The sequence below is a fragment of the Doryrhamphus excisus genome, linkage group LG14 (genome assembly GCF_037039965.1).
Source record: "Doryrhamphus excisus strain RoL-2023G ecotype Guam linkage group LG14, RoL_Dexc_Guam_v1.1, whole genome shotgun sequence".
NCBI lineage: Eukaryota > Metazoa > Chordata > Actinopteri > Syngnathiformes > Syngnathidae > Doryrhamphus > Doryrhamphus excisus.
Window position 1 is genome coordinate 19986099 of NC_136370.1, and position 19712 is coordinate 20005810.

At 46.9% G+C, this 19712-nt stretch overlaps 3 protein-coding genes across 7 annotated transcripts in view; 1 reads left to right on the plus strand and 2 right to left on the minus strand.

Moving 5' to 3' along the window:
* Positions 1 to 3644, plus strand: part of LOC144901684 (nesprin-2-like) — a 19040-nt gene extending 15396 nt beyond the window's left edge. For both annotated transcript variants that reach the window (XM_078796019.1, XM_078796020.1), the window contains 8 exons: positions 1 to 12; positions 84 to 216; positions 296 to 507; positions 990 to 1190; positions 1264 to 1392; positions 1673 to 1864; positions 1990 to 2039; positions 3090 to 3644. The exon at positions 1 to 12 is cut by the window's left edge and continues 92 nt beyond it. In XM_078796019.1, coding sequence (XP_078652145.1) covers positions 1 to 12; positions 84 to 216; positions 296 to 507; positions 990 to 1190; positions 1264 to 1392; positions 1673 to 1864; positions 1990 to 2039; positions 3090 to 3288 — 1128 coding nt within the window. In that variant the 3' untranslated portion in view covers positions 3289 to 3644. The remainder of the gene's footprint in view (positions 13 to 83; positions 217 to 295; positions 508 to 989; positions 1191 to 1263; positions 1393 to 1672; positions 1865 to 1989; positions 2040 to 3089) is intronic.
* Positions 1 to 19712, minus strand: part of LOC131140235 (BRF1 general transcription factor IIIB subunit a) — a 273391-nt gene that overhangs the window by 125979 nt on the left and 127700 nt on the right. The window lies entirely within an intron of this gene.
* esr2b (estrogen receptor 2b) lies at positions 3862 to 18985 on the minus strand. 3 transcript variants are annotated; one of them, XM_078796021.1, is made up of 11 exons: positions 15968 to 16040; positions 10590 to 11065; positions 10030 to 10097; positions 9886 to 9996; positions 9692 to 9808; positions 9239 to 9577; positions 9017 to 9155; positions 7512 to 7645; positions 6017 to 6200; positions 5473 to 5775; positions 3862 to 5409 (listed from the first exon to the last, which is right to left on the minus strand). In XM_078796021.1, exons 1-11 carry the CDS (start codon positions 16007 to 16009, stop codon positions 5304 to 5306), a joined length of 2019 nt encoding a protein of 672 aa, XP_078652147.1. In that variant the 5' UTR covers positions 16010 to 16040; the 3' UTR covers positions 3862 to 5303. The 3 variants fall into 3 exon arrangements, with proteins under 3 accessions (XP_078652147.1, XP_057947310.2, XP_057947309.2); XM_058091327.2 differs by lacking the exon at positions 15968 to 16040 and adding an exon at positions 18863 to 18985 and having other exon boundaries at positions 9886 to 10097; XM_058091326.2 differs by having other exon boundaries at positions 9886 to 10097.

A 19712-nucleotide genomic window follows, 5' to 3' on the forward strand; every position in this document is an offset into this window, starting at 1 on the left:
CAGCAGGGCTACGTAAGGAAGCACCAGGAGGGATCTGGCATTGGGTGGAAGATGACCCCCTGCTGCTCTTGTGGTTCGTTCAGGTGAAGCTGATGTCCGAGTGCAGCGGCAGCATCGACAACGTCAAGAGAGTCAAGTTGATCCTCAACGACGATGGCGAGGAAGTGGACGTTTCCGGTCTGACGAGCAGCACCGCCCACAAACACACGTGCACAGGTAGACGTGCACGTTGAGGACCGTTGAAGACATCCATGCCATCTTCACCACGTCGTGGTGTATGCGTGCGTTGGCGCAGGTGTGATTGAGCGCTGGGAGGTCCTCCAGGCCGAGAAGGTGAGCAAGGAGGCGGACCTCAAGCAGAACCTGCAGCAGTGGCACCGCCTCCACGCCGACCTCAAGCATGTCACTTCCTGGCTGGACACCGTGCTTCCCGAGCTGGAGAAGCTGCAGAACATCACGCCGTCCACCGGCGTCAAGGACTTTGAACGCAACATCAGGACGCTCAAGGTAGATCAACATCACGACCTTTGACCTCTGTTGTACGTGGCTAAGTACGCAGAATGCAGTGCACTGTCGATACCAGGATGCTGCACTCAACATGATGAGTACACTGATGGACACTTAGCACCCCAACAGTACCAGGAAGGGGCGGGGTTAACTGGAGTGGTTGCAAGCGGCATGATATGCATGCCAGGCCACTAGTTGGTGCTGCATCCACCTTGTTAAAGCCAATGCTAATGCTAATGCTAATGCTAATGCTAATGCTTTTATGTGTACAAGTTGAACAGCTTTGGTCCCAGTATTGACCCCTGGGGAACTCCTTATGTAATATATGAGCTTGCAGATGTGTGTCCTCCCAGCTTTCCGTATTGCTTCCTGTCAGCGAAGCGGCTTTTGACCCAGTTCAGAACTAGTCCTCTTGTTGCGTACCTTTCCAACGTCGTTATTAGGACCATAAAAGTCCTGCTGAAGCCGCCTTTTTGTTGCAGGAGATGCAGAGGACGTTCGGCAGCTACAAGCGGTTGCTGATGTCCGTCAACCTGAGCAGTCGTCACTTCCTGCGGGCCGACAGCGCCGAGCTGCGAGAGCTGAGGGCGCGGCTGAGCTGGGCCAACCGGGGCTGGACGGGGGCGTGCGGTGCGCTGGAGCGCTGGGAGGCCACACTGCACGCCGCGCTCATGCAGTGTCAGGTGATCAAGGACCGCCATTGGTCAGCCAGCCGTGATGACATCACCACCTCTGACCTCTGACCTGCTTGTTCAGGAGTTCCACGAGACGCTGCGTTGCCTGCTGGCGTGGTTGGCTCAGGTCCAGAACAAACTGAGCCACATCGAGCAACGACAACACGACGAGTCCCACGCCGTCCTGATGGAACAACGGGACACGCTTATGGTGAGACCATAAACGCACCGTAGAACGCACTGAACAACTTTGGAGACGGAGGCAAGGAAATACTACCGCCAAAGTCCCTCATGTCGTACCTCAAATGGAGTACTTCTGTTAGTACTCTTGGTGGTACTTGTTAGCATTTGGCCATCGGGGCAGTGAACTCACCATTTGAGTGCAACATCCGGGTCCTGCCAAAGTAGGAACTCCAAAGACCACATGGAGACACAGCCTTAAGATCTTGGTGTAGCATCTCAGACCCCCACTCACTGCCCCCCCCCCACAGGCCCTCCAGGAGGAGATGCGCGGCCGCCAGCCGGAGGTGTCGTCGCTGCACGCCATCGCCACACAGCTCCTCCTGGAGGCCGAAGAGGAGGACAGTGTGGAGGCCAAGGAGAAGGTCCACGTCATCGGCAACAAGCTGCGTCTCCTCCTGAGACACGCCCACATGCTCCACGACGCCGTGCAGCAACATCTGGTGAGGGAACGCCTCGTCTGCTGTCGTGATGGGACGTGTGGATCAATGCCGGGGCTGATGGGGGATTGGCCTGGAAGGATTCCCCTTCCTCCTCACTGACGTGATGACGTGTGTTTGTGCTTCAGGAGGACCAGGATGATCCAGCAGACCAAGGACAGACGCTCGCTAGAAGACGGTATGTGAAGGTGGACTACAGTATTCCGGTTTTTACACTTTTCCAAACTACAAATGTATATATATTCTCCTGGTAAAGGAAGGGAAAATATGGGATGGATGGATGATGGATGGATGGGTGGATGGATGGATGGATGGATGGATGGATGGATGGATGGATGGGTGGGTGGGCGGATGGATGGGTGGATGGATGGATGGATGGATGATTGATGGATGGATGGATGGGTGGATGGATGGATGGATGGATGATTGATGGATGGATGGATGGATGGGTGGATGGATGGGTGGATGGATGGATGGATGGATGATTGATGGATGGATTGGTGGATGGATGGATGGATGGATGGGTGGATGGATGGGTGGGTGGATGGATGGATGGATGGATGGGTGGGTGGATGGATGGGTGGGTGGATGGATGACTGATGGATGGATGGGTGGATGGGTGGGTGGGTGGATGGGTGGATGACTGATGGACGGATGGATGGCCTTTATTGTCATAGCACAATAACACAGCAGTGAGATTGCCAACAAAATGTTGTTTCCTAGCTCCCGTATAATAATAAATAATAATAATAAATAATAATAATAAATAATAATAATAAATAATAATAATAATAATAAATAGATGATAGATCCATAGAATAGATGATTTACCAAGTTTTAGATGGCGGTGAACACAGCGTCTCACAGCGTAGAGGGCGTGTCTGGAGGCGGGGCCGTGGGCAGAATAAATGAAAACGGACCGTTCTGGAAATACAGCTGGGTGCAGATTCTGGAAGCTCTAGAAAGCTTTGTATGCGGGTTAGTGTGTGTCGCTGCTCTATAGGAGTCCACAACCCCATAGAAAGCGTGGAAAAGGAGCATAAGTTCCCCACGAGTTCCCCTTGAATGTTTTTTCCGTATGTGGACCTGGCTGGAAAAGCTTTGGACTCAACAGGAAAAAAGGACCACCAAGTCTTCCCAGAAGAGGGCAAAGACTTCACTTCCTGTTGCAGTCCCAACACTTGTGTCCGTGTCCTTACAAGCTCGTGTCCCCCTTGTGCTGGTCCAGGGAGGCACCCCCTCGCCGCCCCCTCCTGTCCCGCGTCCTGCGGGCGGCGTTTCCGCTACAGCTGCTGCTGCTGCTGCTGCTGGCGTTGGCGTGCTTGGTGCCGCCGTCGGAGGACGAGTACAGCTGCACCCTCAGCAACAACTTTGCCCGCTCCTTCTACCCCATGCTGAGGTACACCAATGGGCCCCCACCAACATGAGTGTGTGTGTGTGTGTGTGTGTGGAGATGTTATTTATTGATTGGTGAAAAGCCATAAAGACTATTTTTACTAGCTAGATGTTATTTTCGTCACACTTTGTACAAAAAAATCATTTTTGTGTGTAAATCCTCACTTTTGATCCACGGAAAGCCAAGTTGAAGCTGAGGAATGTTGGACAGAAGGACCAGTCCTATTTTAGCATCCATCACGTCTGCAATGTGGACGGCTACATCCGGAGAAACAATTTGCTGTGTTTGTGTCCGATCAAGCATTATTTATTTCCTTTGGCTCATCAAGCTAACATGTTAGCTTCGTTTGAAGAAAGGCTATCTAGCTAGCGTCAAAGAACAAAATAAAAGGTACAGAACATGAATTTGTGTGACTCTACTTCGTTACATGTATTGCCTATTTTTGATGGTTGTTTATGATGTGCTACTAGCGTTGGCATTTGCGCCCTCTAGTGGTCAACCTAACAACAACGTGAATGTACATTGATGCTAGTCGCTAACGTCGATGCCACAGTCCGTCGTAGAAGCTCATCGTCATCCAGGAACAGAACACAGTGTGAAACATTCATGAATTTGTCATCTTTTTATTATAACATGTATAGTTGACAATAAACATCAGCGACACGTGTGAAGGTGTAGAAACCACAGCAGACAGAATAAGAAGAGTTAGCATGCGGCTAAAACCAAATCTCTGGTACTCCGGCTCCACTGGCAACAAACCACGAAACACACTCATCAACTTTCAACGAGACGTCAAAAAGAGCACAACAAACGTTTGTTTTGCGTCAATTCAAGAGAAACAACGTGAATATTATTCCTCTAATTTAGAGAAACTTTTCATGTTTTGCTAACGTTGTTAGCGTCAAACACACTAAATGTTATTTGGGATGGGGCTAAAAATGTATTATTAAAAGTGCAAACATTTCATGGAGCTCACTAATATTGGCTTTTACTGACTGGTGGCCAGCCAATCCCAGGGCACATATAGACAAACAACCATTCACACTCACATTCATACCTATGGACAATTTGGAGTGGCTAATTAACCTAGCATGTTTTTGGAATGTGGGAGGAAACCGGAGTCCATGCATGGGGGGAACATGCTAACTCCACACAGAGATAGCCAAGGGTGGAATTGAACTCAGGTCTTCTAGCTGTGAGGCCTGTGTGCTAACCACTCGATCAGCGTGCAGCCTCACATGATTCAGTTTTCGTCAAATTTTGTTTAAAAAGTTTGCCCCGATTTTTGATAGTCTGTCATCATCCAGTATCGCGTGTAACAAATTCAGTTCTTTTCCCGTTTTCAGTTGTTTTCACTGTAACGTTCCGCAAAATCGAGCGCCCAAACGAAGTATCCTACCCTGCGGACTCTCCGTCCATTCATGTTTCATTGAGTGTGACTCATAAATAACACACCATGGGGCCAAAGTTGCAAGTGCCAGCAATTTGATAAAGCTTTAAAAAAAATCCTCCGTTTCATTTTTTTGTCGGACCTTTTGGAATGAATTACTAAGGAAAACCGAGGTTCCACTGTACTGTACTGTAGTGTCCTGTACTGTAGTGTAGTGTACTGTAGTGTAGTGTACAAGCAAGTTGCTAGTAAGAAGAAATTTGTGGAGGTGACCAATATGAAATATGACATAATGTTTCTATCAAATTGAACATCAGAAGCCTTCATTCAACCAGAGTAAAGAAAAGGAAGCTACGCTAACGCTATGCTAACGCTATGCTAACGCTACGCTAACACTTACCGTTTGCGGACGCATGAAGTTTGTACAAAGAGTAGAAAAGTTTGAGCTTATCAGATGTGTTTGCCGTCACCATGGCGACCTGCTTGGGCGACACCGCCGCAGGCTTGTGGGCGGGCTTTAAGTTGACGTGACAAAGAGTAGAAAACAGGAAACATTGACAACAACAACAACAACAACAACAACAAAAACCATTGCCAATATCGTCAGCTGTTTGTTGTCTTTGGATGACGGACACATTCAGTCTGTTTCAGTCCAGTCAGCCGTCCAATGCGGTTTCCATGACGCCGCCATCAGGAACCAGGAAATCCGCTGTGTCGGCCGAAGACGAGGCGACGTCCCCCGTATCCAAAGACCATGACAAGCTAGGAGGACAAAACAGGCTAAATAACGTGCTAATGGACCCGCTAATGAAAAGCCGTACTCACCCGTCCGCGGGCGTCGCCATGTGAGCGATGACCACGCTCTGAGCGGCCATGATGTCGCCGCCCTGCAGGTGTTTGTCCAGGATCAGGGCCTGTCCGGGTCCATTGGGGACCGTGACTTGGACGGAGGAGCGCAGGTGGGGGGGCACTTGGTGGTCCAGGTAGTGGTCCGAGTCTGAAGGCGGTGAGGATGACGCCATCTGAGCGCTGCTGGACGTGTTGGCGTCTAACATCTCCAGGAGGAGGTCGTAGACCAGGACCACGTTCTTCCTCTTCATGCTGGACAGGTGGTCCATGCCCTTGTTGCTATGGAGACGATGACAATTCATCATCCATCTTCCATCTGAACAAAGTTTGCTAATGTTTGCTAAGAACGCACTTAGCAATTAGCCGCGATGCTAGTGTCTTTAGTGTTTGTTAGCAAACAACGTATGTAGCCTTTCGAACCTTTCATGACTATAACTTGCCACCAGGGGGCGCCACACAGCCGCCGCACCACTCTGCCCTATAGAATGTCTTAGATGACGCTTGAGGTTGCGAAGGGTACCTGACGTGTCGTATGTGGGACAGCAGCATGGTCAGATGCCCGAGGCGGAGCGTCTGCTGCTGGCTGCTGAGTCCCATCTTGGAGATGGACCACACCAGGGCGTCAATCACAGAATCTAGAAGGCCCAGAAGCTTCTTCCTGCTAGCCAACTCCTCCGACGTCTGCGGGGAACTCGTGCACAGATCTGCACCAAGCACACAAACACCTTGATTTTTATTAGTACTACCACTGTTATTATATTATTACAATTATTATCACTACTACTATCATGACTATTACATAATATATGTTCACTACTCGTGTAAACAATGATGCTCGCAGGCCAGCAGAGAAACAGGAAGTGGGGAAGAGTAAAAAGGTGACACAGGTGACAAAGAAAAGGAGGGAGTTTTAACAGTGGGCACAGGAAGTGGTTGTCTTTCCATGGAGCTAGCGAGCTAGCTAGCGAGCTAGCTAGCGAGCTAGCTAGCTAGCGATCTTCAACATCCAAGATACATGACTACTACATGTATGTACCACTAAAGTCTCTTCTATTGTGTGTTAGAGTAACACTACTACTACAAGTACTACTAAAAATACTTCTATTGAGTATAGAAAATCTTGGTCCAACATGAGCTAAGATTTAGCGACGAGGCTTCGTACTCGTTAGCTGTTAGCCACAATGGTAAAGCATGAAAAGCAAGTAGAACTGCTTAGATACTGTGAATACTATGTACTTAGGGGGTGTCCAATATTTTTCCAGTGATACATACCTAAAAATTACTGAATGAGGGGGGGGGGGGCACTTTGATACATTTGTACTGAGCGATGCTAAAAGCAATCCAGTGTAGGCAATATATGCTAAGCTATCGACAAACAGCCACACTTAGCTATGTGTTACAGGAAGTACGGCATTTAGTCGCGGTCGTCATTTTTTAATTCGACTATTTTGTCGAGAGAAAATGTTTAAAATAAATATGGCACTTTTTCTATTGCATATAGAATAAAGGATGAAGTAGTGGACAATACTTGGATACTGCTAACAAGCCAGTATGGAGCAGTGAAGAAGTTGAAGTACTTGGATACTGCTAACAAGATAGTATGGAGCAGTGAAGAAGTAGAAGTAAAGCCTTACTCGAGTTAAGTAGTATCATGGCCTTGAGGCAGACGTATTCTTCACGTTGTAGTTTGAGTTCTTTGTGTACTTGGATACTGCTAACAAGCCAGTATGGAGCAGTGAAGAAGTAGAAGTAAAACCTTACTCGAGTTAAGTAGTATCATGGCCTTGAGGCAGATGTATTCTTCACGTTGTAGTTTGAGTTCTTTGTGTACTTGGATACTGCTAACAAGCCAGTATGGAGCAGTGAAGAAGTAGAAGTAAAACCTTACTCGAGTTAAGTAGTATCATGGCCTTGAGGCAGACGTATTCTTCACGTTGTAGTTTGAGTTCTTTGTGTACTTGGATACTGCTAACAAGCCAGTATGGAGCAGTGAAGAAGTAGAAGTAAAACCTTACTCGAGTTAAGTAGTATCATGGCCTTGAGGCAGACGTATTCTTCACGTTGTAGTTTGAGTTCCCTGAAGCGTGACGTTGCGGCGAGCAGCATGTCAAAGATTTCCATGATGCCTTCGACACACTGACCCTCCTCCCTACGCACGCACACAAAATAAGCATCACAATCACACTAAAATCACCGCTTTTTGTGATCATATTCACAATTTAATCTTATCCAATTCTCCAATAAATGTGAAATAACACAATAGTTTACACCACCGTGGGAATGATTATTTGGAGTAAGTGTAGTAAGTGCAGCGCTAGTACTTCCTGCTGGTACCGTGTGGGTAATCAGTATGCCGGAGTATGGAACCACAAACATGATGTACAGTACAGCAACACGTACAGCTACTCTTAAAGCAACAGCGTCAATGAAAAGTCATCAGTATGACTCCTAAAGAACTCCATGCTATTCCCAAGAAGGAAATGGTTATTTCCAGTGACAAATGACTTCCTGGTGGTGATGGTGACGTTGGAGCGTGAGTTAGCGGGCGCCACAACGCTGCCTGGTCAAAGTCCAAGGTCATTTTGGAGATAAAAAGATTGTAGTCATTTTGGCAGGAGAGCGTTCCCGAAGGAAGCGTACCTATTGGTATCTTTATGGTTCCAAGGTTCCGTGGTGACATTTACCAGCAACGACGTTCACAATGTCCGCCATGCAGCTTAGCGTAAACAATTGGACTTTTATTTAGAATGATGCACAATGATGGGGTCTCTATGGTGCCAAAGGACTTAAACATAAACATAAACGTAAATGTAAACATAAACTTAAATGTAAACATAAACATAAACTAAAATGTAAACATAAACTTAAATGTAAACGTAAACATAAACTTAAATGTAAACACAAACTTAAATGTAAACATATACATAAACTAAAATGTAAACATAAACTTAAATGTAAACATAAACATAAACTAAAATGTAAACATAAACTAAAATGTAAACACAAACTTAAATGTAAACATAAACATAAACTAAAATGTAAACATAAACTTAAATGTAAACATAAACTAAAATGTAAACATAAACTAAAATGCAAACATAAACTTAAATGTAAACATAAACATAAACTAAAATGTAAACATAAACATAAACATAAACTAAAATGTAAACATAAACTAAAATGTAAACATAAACTTAAATGTAAACATAAACTAAAATGTAAACATAAACATAAACTAAAATGTAAACACAAACTTAAATGTAAACATAAACGTAAACATCACAAGACGGCACTTTTGGCGCCGCTGAAGTAGAAATAAATAGAAGACGTATCCATTGTAAAATACAATATTTGTAAATATTGTTTGACACAAGTACACAAGTTGATGCTACATGCTAGCTGCTGGATGTTAGCTGCTAACGCTGCTAGCTTAGCTTGATATGAATTTGAATACTACTGAAGCAGAGCATTACATGAAGCTAATCCATCGTATCAACAAACCAATAAAAGCTGAGCTCACCTGTTGAGTTTGAAGTCCGGGGAGAAGATAAGCTTTCCGGGATGGTCCACAGACCTCCACATGAGGCCCAGCATGAGGATCTCCAGCCAGCAGCACTTCAGCAAGTGGATCTGGTCTGACAGACTTAACTCCACGAAGCCTGGAGGCACGAAATACAACAAAAGAAGATAGTCTTTCCTTGCCTCCGTCACTCAAAACGCAGCAGCATTTGCTGGGCTTTACCTGGGATCTTCTTGGCCCAGCTGATCATGAGGACCAGCTCCTTGTCGGCCAGGTTGGTGAGCGACATCATCATGCTGGCTTCGGTGAAGGGCTTCTTCAGGTCCTCCATCAGGTAGATCTCAGGCGGTTCCGCCTCCATGATGCGAGAGATGAACTCCTCCGGGCTCATGCTGGACCGCGGCGCTCGCTCGGCCTGCGGCAATGATGTCAGCGGTGCCTCCAAGTGGAGGTGCCGCTGGGCCCGGGAAGCCAGGCCCACCCGGACCAGACCCCGGGGCTGGAGGGCCCCCCGCCGTTGGTGGCGGGCGCCACGGTAGCTGCAGCGTTCCCGCCTTACGCCTGGATGTAGAAGACATGGGAGAGCGTCCAGTCTTTGTATACGTGCATATATCTTTTGGAATTGAATGCTAAGCTAACAGCTAACAGACAGCTAACAGATGAACGGAGGCCTACCACACTTCATCATGCCGACTTCATAACACTTTCGTAGGCGGCAGGCTTGGCAGCTTTTGCGGCGGTTCTTGTCGATGGTGCACTGGTTGGTGGCGGGACAAATGTAGTCATTGTGCCCTATGAGGCAGTGAGGAAGGGGCGGAGTTAGAGGGGAGGGAGGAGCTACACAAACGGCATCCAGACGTTGGTCTGACCTTGGATGCTCCTCTTGAAGAAGGCCTTGCAGCCCTCACATGACCAGACGCCGTAGTGGTAGCCTGAGGCGTAGTCGTGGCACACGGCGCAGAAGTGAGTGTCCGACTTGGCGCCGGCGCCGCCGGCGCCGCCGCCGCCGCCGCCGCCGCCGCCGCCGCCGCCGCCGTCGTCTGAACGCTTCCCCATCAACTTGGGACAGCTGATGACGGAGCTGCAAAGACAGGACGACGCGACATGAGGACGTTTATGGCCGTCATCCCAGCTGCCAATCATCTGGCTGAGATGGTGGCTGTTGAGCGCGTCTCCCAGCATCCTTTGCTGTCAGCATGACAACGAGCTGACACGCGACCATTAAGAGACCATCGTGGACTCGCCTGACAACACTTTTTATTCTACTTTGAAGGAGCTTCGGCTCCTCTGTTCTGGAAGGCAAAAGTACTACCGTGATAATTTGGTGGCTTAGTTGTACGCCGGATGCCCTGGTGCAACTCTGGCCAGGAATCAAACCCAGGAAGAGGCGTGCATCAGTACACCACGAGGAATAGCTACCAACCGTGACAGCATCGTTGTCAACGCCCATTTACGCCATGCAAGACAATGCAAGACGGATTAGCCTTTAGCAGCGAATCTTCCAAAACGACCAGGATCTGGTCGTTCCAAAATGACCACAATCTCCTGGTTTCGATTCCACTGGACCATGTACCTGCTGTGGTGGAGTCCTTTAGCCTCCATCCAGTGCGGGCTAGCGTCATTGTAGTTGAGAGGCTGGGGACAACGAAGGCCCAGCGAGGGCTCATGGTGTCCGTGTGAGGACCAGAAGGCGGAGGGACTAAGTGACGGACACATGGAGGACGGACTCTCGCTGATGGGCGGCCGGGCGTAGCTCAGCACCGACGGGCCGTAGAAGGCCAGAGGTCCGTGTGCGTAGTCGTGGTTACTGTCCGCGTAGGGCGAGCTGATGCACAGCGTGTGGCCGTCCACACCCAGCGGGGGGCTGTAGATGGGGGGCAGCAGTCCCGGGGAGCTCTTGCTGGAGTCCACCTCCTGGAGCTGAAGCAGCGGCGCCGGCTCGCCATCCAGCCCGGGAGAGGACGCCATCTGGAGGCAGTCGACCATTGGAATGGCGTGATGGCGACGATCCTGATGATGGTCTACCACATCCTCCGCTGAAGACCAATACTGGAAGACGCATCAAGACATGTCTTTTAGTAACACTACGTCATTTCCCTGACATCACTTACTTATGTTACTACTTATGTTACTACTTATGTTACTACTTATGTTACTACTCATGTTACTACTCATGTTACTTATGTTACTACTTATGTTACTACTTATGTTACTACTCATGTTACTTATGTTACTACTTATGTTACTACTTATGTTACTACTTATGTTACTACTTATGTTACTTATGTTACTACTTATGTTACTGATGTTACTACTTATGTTACTTATGTTACTACTTATGTTACTTATGTTACTACTTATGTTACTTATGTTACTACTTATGTTACTGATGTTACTTATGTTACTACTTATGTTACTACTTATGTTACTACTTATGTTACTTATGTTACTACTCATGTTACTTATGTTACTACTTATGTTACTACTTATGTTACTACTCATGTTACTACTTATGTTACTACTTATGTTACTACTTATGTTACTACTTATGTTACTTATGTTACTACTTATGTTACTACTTATGTTACTACTTATGTTACTACTTATGTTACTACTTATGTTACTACTTATGTTACTTATGTTACTACTTATGTTACTTATGTTACTACTCATGTTACTACTCATGTTACTACTTATGTTACTACTTATGTTACTTATGTTACTACTCATGTTACTACTCATGTTACTTATGTTACTACTTATGTTACTACTTATGTTACTACTCATGTTACTTATGTTACTACTTATGTTACTACTTATGTTACTACTCATGTTACTTATGTTACTACTTATGTTACTACTTATGTTACTACTTATGTTACTTATGTTACTACTTATGTTACTTATGTTACTACTTATGTTACTGATGTTACTACTTATGTTACTTATGTTACTACTTATGTTACTTATGTTACTACTTATGTTACTTATGTTACTACTTATGTTACTGATGTTACTTATGTTACTACTTATGTTACTTATGTTACTACTTATGTTACTTATGTTACTACTCATGTTACTACTCATGTTACTTATGTTACTACTTATGTTACTTATGTTACTACTTATGTTACTTATGTTACTACTCATGTTACTTATGTTACTACTTATGTTACTTATGTTACTTGTGTTACTTATGTTACGTCTTAGCATCCTGTCCATGGCGTCACAGGCCGACCTACATGTCAAGTCTTTGTCCAACTAATGTGATGGCTCAGTGTTGTTCAGTAGGAGGCAGCCATGTTGGCGTCGTTCAAGGACGCTGGAGACGCCACAAGAAAATGTTTGATAACGACATGTTTTCTCAACAAAGACTCTGTCGCTGCACGTGGAGTCCCGATCCGACAACAGCCACCTTTAACCAGGAAGGGAACGCTTGGCGCACGCTTGCCAGGACAAAGGAAGTATTAGGAAGTAGGAACGACATGACAACACCAGGAACTTCAAGTAGCGCCACGCCATGACTTCAAAGCTGATTTATCTATTCCATGGGGAGCTAAACTCATTTACCAGAGTACCCCTGGTGATTTCTAAGCTAATGCTAGGCTAGCACCTTTTAATGCTAAGTCATTGTCGCTATCGCCTCCACCACAGCCAGCATCACCAGTCCTGGTTTTTCACGTGGCTGCCTAGAATATTGTTGGGTGAAGGTTGACATCACCTCTCCATATGTCATCTCCAATTGTTTCCTCAAGTCAGCACACGTGCTGCAAAAATAAAAGTCAGCCAACGATGCCAGCGATACCATCGGCTGGTTAATGAGTGCCAGGATCAGCCAAACACGCACGCTTAGCGAGTGGAAATCTGCAGCTGCTTTCACGTCACGTTAGCATATTTGGGCCTGAAAGGAAAACAGGACGTTGAAGATGTCGTCTTTCATATGTGACACTAGCAACATGAGCACACGCGATCCATACATTAGAATAACAGGAGAAATGACACCAGGCTAGAAAACATCAGTACTGATGCTGATAACTGGCTTGATGGGAAGTACGTCTTAAAAACAAAACAAAGCTAAAGTTGGCCTTGAAATCTTTTCACTTTCCTCTCCCTTTTGTTTGTTGAGAAGTTGGGATGTCTGATATTGGCTTTTTGCAGAAAACCGATATGCCGATATTGTCCAACTCTCAATTTGAGATATCAATATCAGCCGATACTGATGCCGATATTTGTAACATGACATATCTCCTGTAGTGGAGTGTTGTATACAGCATGTTTTAAATATCCGTTTTCATGATCGGGAAAAGTTCTCCCGTGCATACGTGGCTTTTCTCCGGGTACTCCGGTTTCCTCCCACATTCCAAAAACATGCTAGGTTAATTGGCCACTCCAAATTGTCCATAGGTATGAATGTGAGTGTGAATGGTTGTTTGTCTATATGTGCCCTGGGATTGGCTGGCCACCAGTCCAGGGTGGACCCCGCCTCTCGCCCCAAGACAGCTGGGATAGGCTCCAGCACCCCTGCGACCCTCGTGAGGACAAGCGGTAGAAAATGAATGAATGATTAAGGAAAAATCTGATACTGATATGACATTTTGATATCTCCATTGAGAACTGATATTTTGCTGAAACTGACCTACTGTATGTTAGCGAGGAACAGAAAAAGAGAGAAAGAAACTGATGAAAGATGAGAGTTTCATCTTTCTTTTGGTGTATATGTATACATGTATACATGTATACCATGTATACATGTATACATGTATACATTGCCCAATATTGTGTGTGCCTTGAAAAATCTGTCAAAATCCTCAAAAATGGCCGAAACCGACAGGGACGGCTTTTGACTGTTGGGACTCCACAGTACGACAATACCTTGACCCAAACCACAAGAACTAAGCATGCAGGACTCCACAGTACGACAATACCTTGACCCAAACCACAAGAACTAAGCATGTAGGACTCCACAGTACGACAATACCTTGACCCAAACCACAAGAACTAAGCATGTAGGACTCCACAGTACGACAATACCTTGACCCAAACCACAAGAACTAAGCATGTAGGGCTCCACAGTACGACAATACCTTGACCCAAACCACAAGAACTAAGCATGTAGGACTCCACAGTACGACAATACCTTGACCCAAACCACAAGAACTAAGCATGTAGGACTCCACAGTACGACAATACCTTGACCCAAACCACAAGAACTAAGCATGCAGGACTCCACAGTACGACAATACCTTGACCCAAACCACAAGAACTAAGCATGTAGGACTCCACAGTACGACAATACCTTGACCCAAACCACAAGAACTAAGCATGCAGGACTCCACAGTACGACAATACCTTGACCCAAACCACAAGAACTAAGCATGTAGGACTCCACAGTACGACAATACCTTGACCCAAACCACAAGAACTAAGCATGTAGGACTCCACAGTACGACAATACCTTGACCCAAACCACAAGAACTAAGCATGTAGGACTCCACAGTACGACAATACCTTGACCCAAACCACAAGAACTAAGCATGTAGGGCTCCACAGTACGACAATACCTTGACCCAAACCACAAGAACTAAGGACTGAGTATGAACGTAGAAGTGTGTGAGACCTCCTCCAAGGCAAAGTAGACTAGAAAAAGTGGGGTAAACATTGTTGTCCATCCACACGACCTCCGGGGTCACTGACCTCACAGTCAACGCTCAGCAGGCTCACAGGTCAGGTCAAGGCGGCCTCGGGAAGCCCAACGCTCCAAAGTGACTTTTCACTCCCATCCTGAGTCTTTGGCTGTGTTCCAAACCGCATACTTTACTTATACTTATACTTATACTTATACTTACATATTCACTTTTTGGAGTATGCAAGATGCATACTGCATTCGCCAGAAATGTTGAGTATTTATCATCAGCTTACTACTCACAGTCAAATTACCCAGGATGCAACGCGACGTGACGTCACCGCGAAAAAAAAAACGTTGTCTGAACACTCAGCAGCAGGACGGACCAAACGGCGATGTCAAGCAGGATATACTGCAAGTTGGTTCGCTACATCTTTTCAAAGTAAAAGCAGTGATTTATCACTATGGTTTTTCTGTATGAGAAAAGTAAGGGGTGTTTTATTTTGGGAAATAACCGAAAGTGCGTTGCTCACTTTGGCTAGCTTAAATTTTGCCAAATTCGTCCGAATGAAATTGTAAACGGTTGGTATGTGGACAAATAAATGGCACACTGGGGATCTAACTTTGCAAACTGTCTGATGGGTTGGGTACGCAGTATGGATAGTATGTAGTAGTTCGTATGTGGTTTCCAACACAACTTTATTATTATTTGTAATAAATATTCATAGCAGTATACTCGTATATTTTTATGATATTATCATGCTTTTTAACAATTTCATAAACATTGCTCTGTTTTCTGGAATGACGTAATGTTGTTTTGTTGTGTAAACTAAGGCGACCTACTTCCTGGCTGGTTTGAATATGCACACGTCCATCAGTACACTTCCAACATCAGTCCAACATCACGGCATTTTTCCGTAATTCTCAGTGTGAACGGACTTATACGCTCAAAAGTCCGAGTACACAAGAGTACGGATTGAGCACAGCCTGGAAGTAAGCCACGCCCACAAGCAGTGACATCACAGACAGGCAGACAGAATGGAGCAAAGTTTCCCGTCTTTAGCGTTAAAAGTGGTAAAAACAAAAAGCCGCCATCCATGGAAAGCCTGCCGTGTTTAAATCCGATGCTTTATTTCCTAGCATGGATGCAATCCGTTGGTGACCTTTTAAACCACGTTAGCTCCGTGTATGTCGTCCAGATGGATGTAGTTGGACTACAAAGTAGGACTACAAATGGATACATCCATGCAGTACATTAAAGTAGGGTCACCCTAGGGTCACCCTAGGGTCACCCTAGCCATGAGTCCAAAGTGGAAGGTTCCACTTACTTGTGGGTCGGGCGGCGCCGCAGAGCTCAAGCTGTCCCCCATGGACGCTCTTACTGTTGTTGTGTGAGGTGCGCCGCCGGGCAAAGTTTGAGCTTTGGACAGGCGGAAGCTCCTGGCAAACGTCCACCGTGAGGCAGACACCGAGGTCAAAGGTCACAGACTAGTCTACTGCTGGCCGACTGCTTCTTTTTATTCCACACCTCTTCTGGATCAATAATTATTATGTATTGTAATTTCTGTTATTATTATTATTATTATTATTATTATTATTATTACAAGGCCTGCATGGAGGCTCTATATAAACAAAACCTCTACTATATCGTCCATATTAAGATATTCATATTTTCTATGACCTGCGCCTTTCATTTTCCATTCCTGCCAACACCCATGCCAATCATCAATGGTTCAATTCAAAACCAGAAAATTGTACAACTTTGACCTTTGACCTCAGCTACCTCGTATAAGATCTTTCAAAACGAGAACATTTCTCGCCATAGAATCCCAATGTTCTTCCACTTTGGTTATTTCAGCATCGTGACCGGCGAGGACGTGTGGGCGGTTTCTCTATGGTCGTCGTCACTTTCTGGGGGAGGCCATGAGGAAGAATTGAGTGTGGTGACCTTGGCCATGTTTATGTGGAATGTCTTTCAAGCAACGCCAGCCTAAAGACGGAAGAGGATATGCTTATTTGTGGCCGCCGCAGGACTTCCCTCCATCCTCCATCCTCCATCCTCCATCCTCCACTCCTCCACAGCCAGTTATTCCCGGCTGGAAAAGCAGCAGCGGCCTGACTATGATTGACGCGTCCTCAAGGCCGCTGTGCCGCTTGGCTTCCTTGGGCTTCCTTGGGCTTCCTTGGGCTTCCTTGGGCTTCACTGGGCTTCCTTGGGCTTCCTTGGGCTTCCTTGGGCTTCACTGGGCTTCACTGGGGCTTCCTTGGGCTTCCTTGGGCTTCCTTGGGCTTCCTTGGGCTTCCTTGGGCTTCCTTGGGCTTCACTGGGCTTCACTGGGCTTCACTGGGGCTTCACTGGGGCTTCACTGGGGCTTCCTTGGGCTTCCTTGGGCTTCACTGGGGCTTCCTTGGGCTTCCTTGGGCTTCACTGGGGCTTCACTGGGGCTTCACTGGGGCTTCACTGGGGCTTCACTGGGGCTTCACTGGGGCTTCCTTGGGCTTCCTTGGGCTTCACTGGGCTTCCTTGGGCTTCACTGGGGCTTCACTGGGGCTTCCTTGGGCTTCCTTGGGCTTCCTTGGGCTTCCTTGGGCTTCCTTGGGCTTCCTTGGGCTTCACTGGGCTTCACTGGGGCTTCCTTGGGCTTCCTTGGGCTTCCTTGGGCTTCCTTGGGCTTCCTTGGGCTTCCTTGGGCTTCACTGGGCTTCACTGGGGCTTCACTGGGGCTTCACTGGGGCTTCCTTGGGCTTCCTTGGGCTTCACTGGGGCTTCCTTGGGCTTCCTTGGGCTTCACTGGGCTTCCTTGGGCTTCCTTGGGCTTCACTGGGGCTTCACTGGGGCTTCACTGGGGCTTCCTTGGGCTTCCTTGGGCTTCCTTGGGCTTCCTTGGGCTTCACTGGGGCTTCACTGGGGCTTCCTTGGGCTTCCTTGGGCTTCCTTGGGCTTCCTTGGGCTTCCTTGGGCTTCCTTGGGCTTCCTTGGGCTTCCTTGGGCTTCACTGGGCTTCACTGGGGCTTCCTTGGGCTTCCTTGGGCTTCCTTGGGCTTCCTTGGGCTTCCTTGGGCTTCCTTGGGCTTCACTGGGCTTCACTGGGGCTTCACTGGGGCTTCACTGGGGCTTCCTTGGGCTTCCTTGGGCTTCACTGGGGCTTCCTTGGGCTTCCTTGGGCTTCACTGGGCTTCCTTGGGCTTCCTTGGGCTTCACTGGGGCTTCACTGGGGCTTCCTTGGGCTTCCTTGGGCTTCCTTGGGCTTCCTTGGGCTTCCTTGGGCTTCCTTGGGCTTCCTTGGGCTTCCTTGGGCTTCCTTGGGCTTCCTTGCTTCACTGGGCTTCGCTGGGCTTCGCTGGGCTTCGCTGGGCTTCGCTGGTCTTCACTGGTCTTCACTGGGCTTCACTGGTCTTCACTGGGCTTCACTGGTCTTCACTGTGCTTCACTGGGCTTCGCTGGTCTTCACTGGTCTTCACTGGGCTTCGCTGGGCTTCACTGGGCTTCACTGGGCTTCAAACCTAACTTGACAAACGCGTAGCTGGTGGCTTGGTGGCTGTTGGCCATAACCTGACGGCCGTAGCCTGAGGTCAAAGTTCACCAGTGAGCAAGTGAAAAATGAAAATGCAACAAAGCATATGGAGTCATACATCAAATGAAACGCCTCAACGAGCTCGTTAATCTGTCATTGCCAAGAAGTCTTTTTCTTCCCAGCCGTCCTCAAACTGATCAAACCAGAGAGGTGGTGTAGTGATGTTAGTAGAGCATTAGAGCATTACGGAATTCATTCATTGACATACAGGAGATGAATACCTGCCCACGCTACGGTTCAACGTGACACCTTATCTGGTTGATTTTACCAGCTGAGATGACACAAAACGTTTCTAAAAGCCTGGTCTGGTCCGCCTTTTGTTGTGGCCAAAGGAACCTCACAGGAGCAGCACAAACAAAAGTGACCAACGTGGCCCAAATAGCCACAGAAGGTTCTGGAGTGGTCATACAATGAAGCAAAAGAAGGATTTTACAAAGTAAAGCTGTGATAAAGATATCGGTGTATGTTTTATATCGGTGTAACGTTTAAGGAGGTGTGTAAAAGTCAAATAAAACCGGCTTGACGGGCTGCCGGACGGCCGTCACTTTAAAAGTTGAAAGAAGGTGAAGTGTTAGAAACAATGTCACGTGACGGCAACACGCATCAATCGAGTGTGAGCCGGACTCGAACCTCCGCACTTTCACCAACCTGCCGCGCTTCTTCTTGTGGATCCAGGAACAAACCAAGGTCCTCGTGCAGGGACTCCGCCACGTGAGAGTCCTTTAATCCCGCGCGTCCCGGGAAACTTGTCCTACTTCTTCTTCTTCTTCTTCTTCTGGTTGTTGTAAGGAGCAGCAACAAGTGTCCTCAGCAGCTTCCTCCTCCTTCTCGCAGTGATCTCGCCAGCCTGACAGCGTCGGCCCGGGTGGTGACGTCACGGGACACGCCCCCTCTCCGGAAAGGAGAGGAGGAGGAGGAGGAGGAGGAGGAGGAGGAAGAGGAGCAGGTGAACTTTCACATGGAACTTGTTGAGATTGAAATGGAAATGTCTGAAGGTGAAGAAAAAGGAGGATCCCTGCTGGACTTTGAGCCTAGCTGGACCAGGACCACAAGAACCAGCAAATGGCACCACCAGGCCACCAAACTACCAAACTGCACTTTTATGTTTTAGTGTGTACTTTTTAGCTTCTTATCAAATGTGTGTGATTGTTTTGGGTGGGGGTGGGGTCAGTTTTCTGCGTGCACCGTGGAGCAACATTTTTTTGCTTGGCGCGCTTTTATGACGTCACGATGTGACTTTTTTCATTTCAAGTCAATAACATTACATTAAAAAACAAGAAGTGCGATTAAAAAATGACCAGGGAATCAAGGAGAAGAATGTAGATCAACAAAAACAAATAAAATGTTCATAAAGTTTCAATTTAGGTCTCCTTTAGATCCTATTTTCCCGCAGTTTTCCCCTATTTTTGCCATGTGTAACCTCCGCCATTTATCGACCTCGTTTATGGCAGCTATTTCTTCTCATATTCATGGCGAAAATGCATCATTTGTATCACTG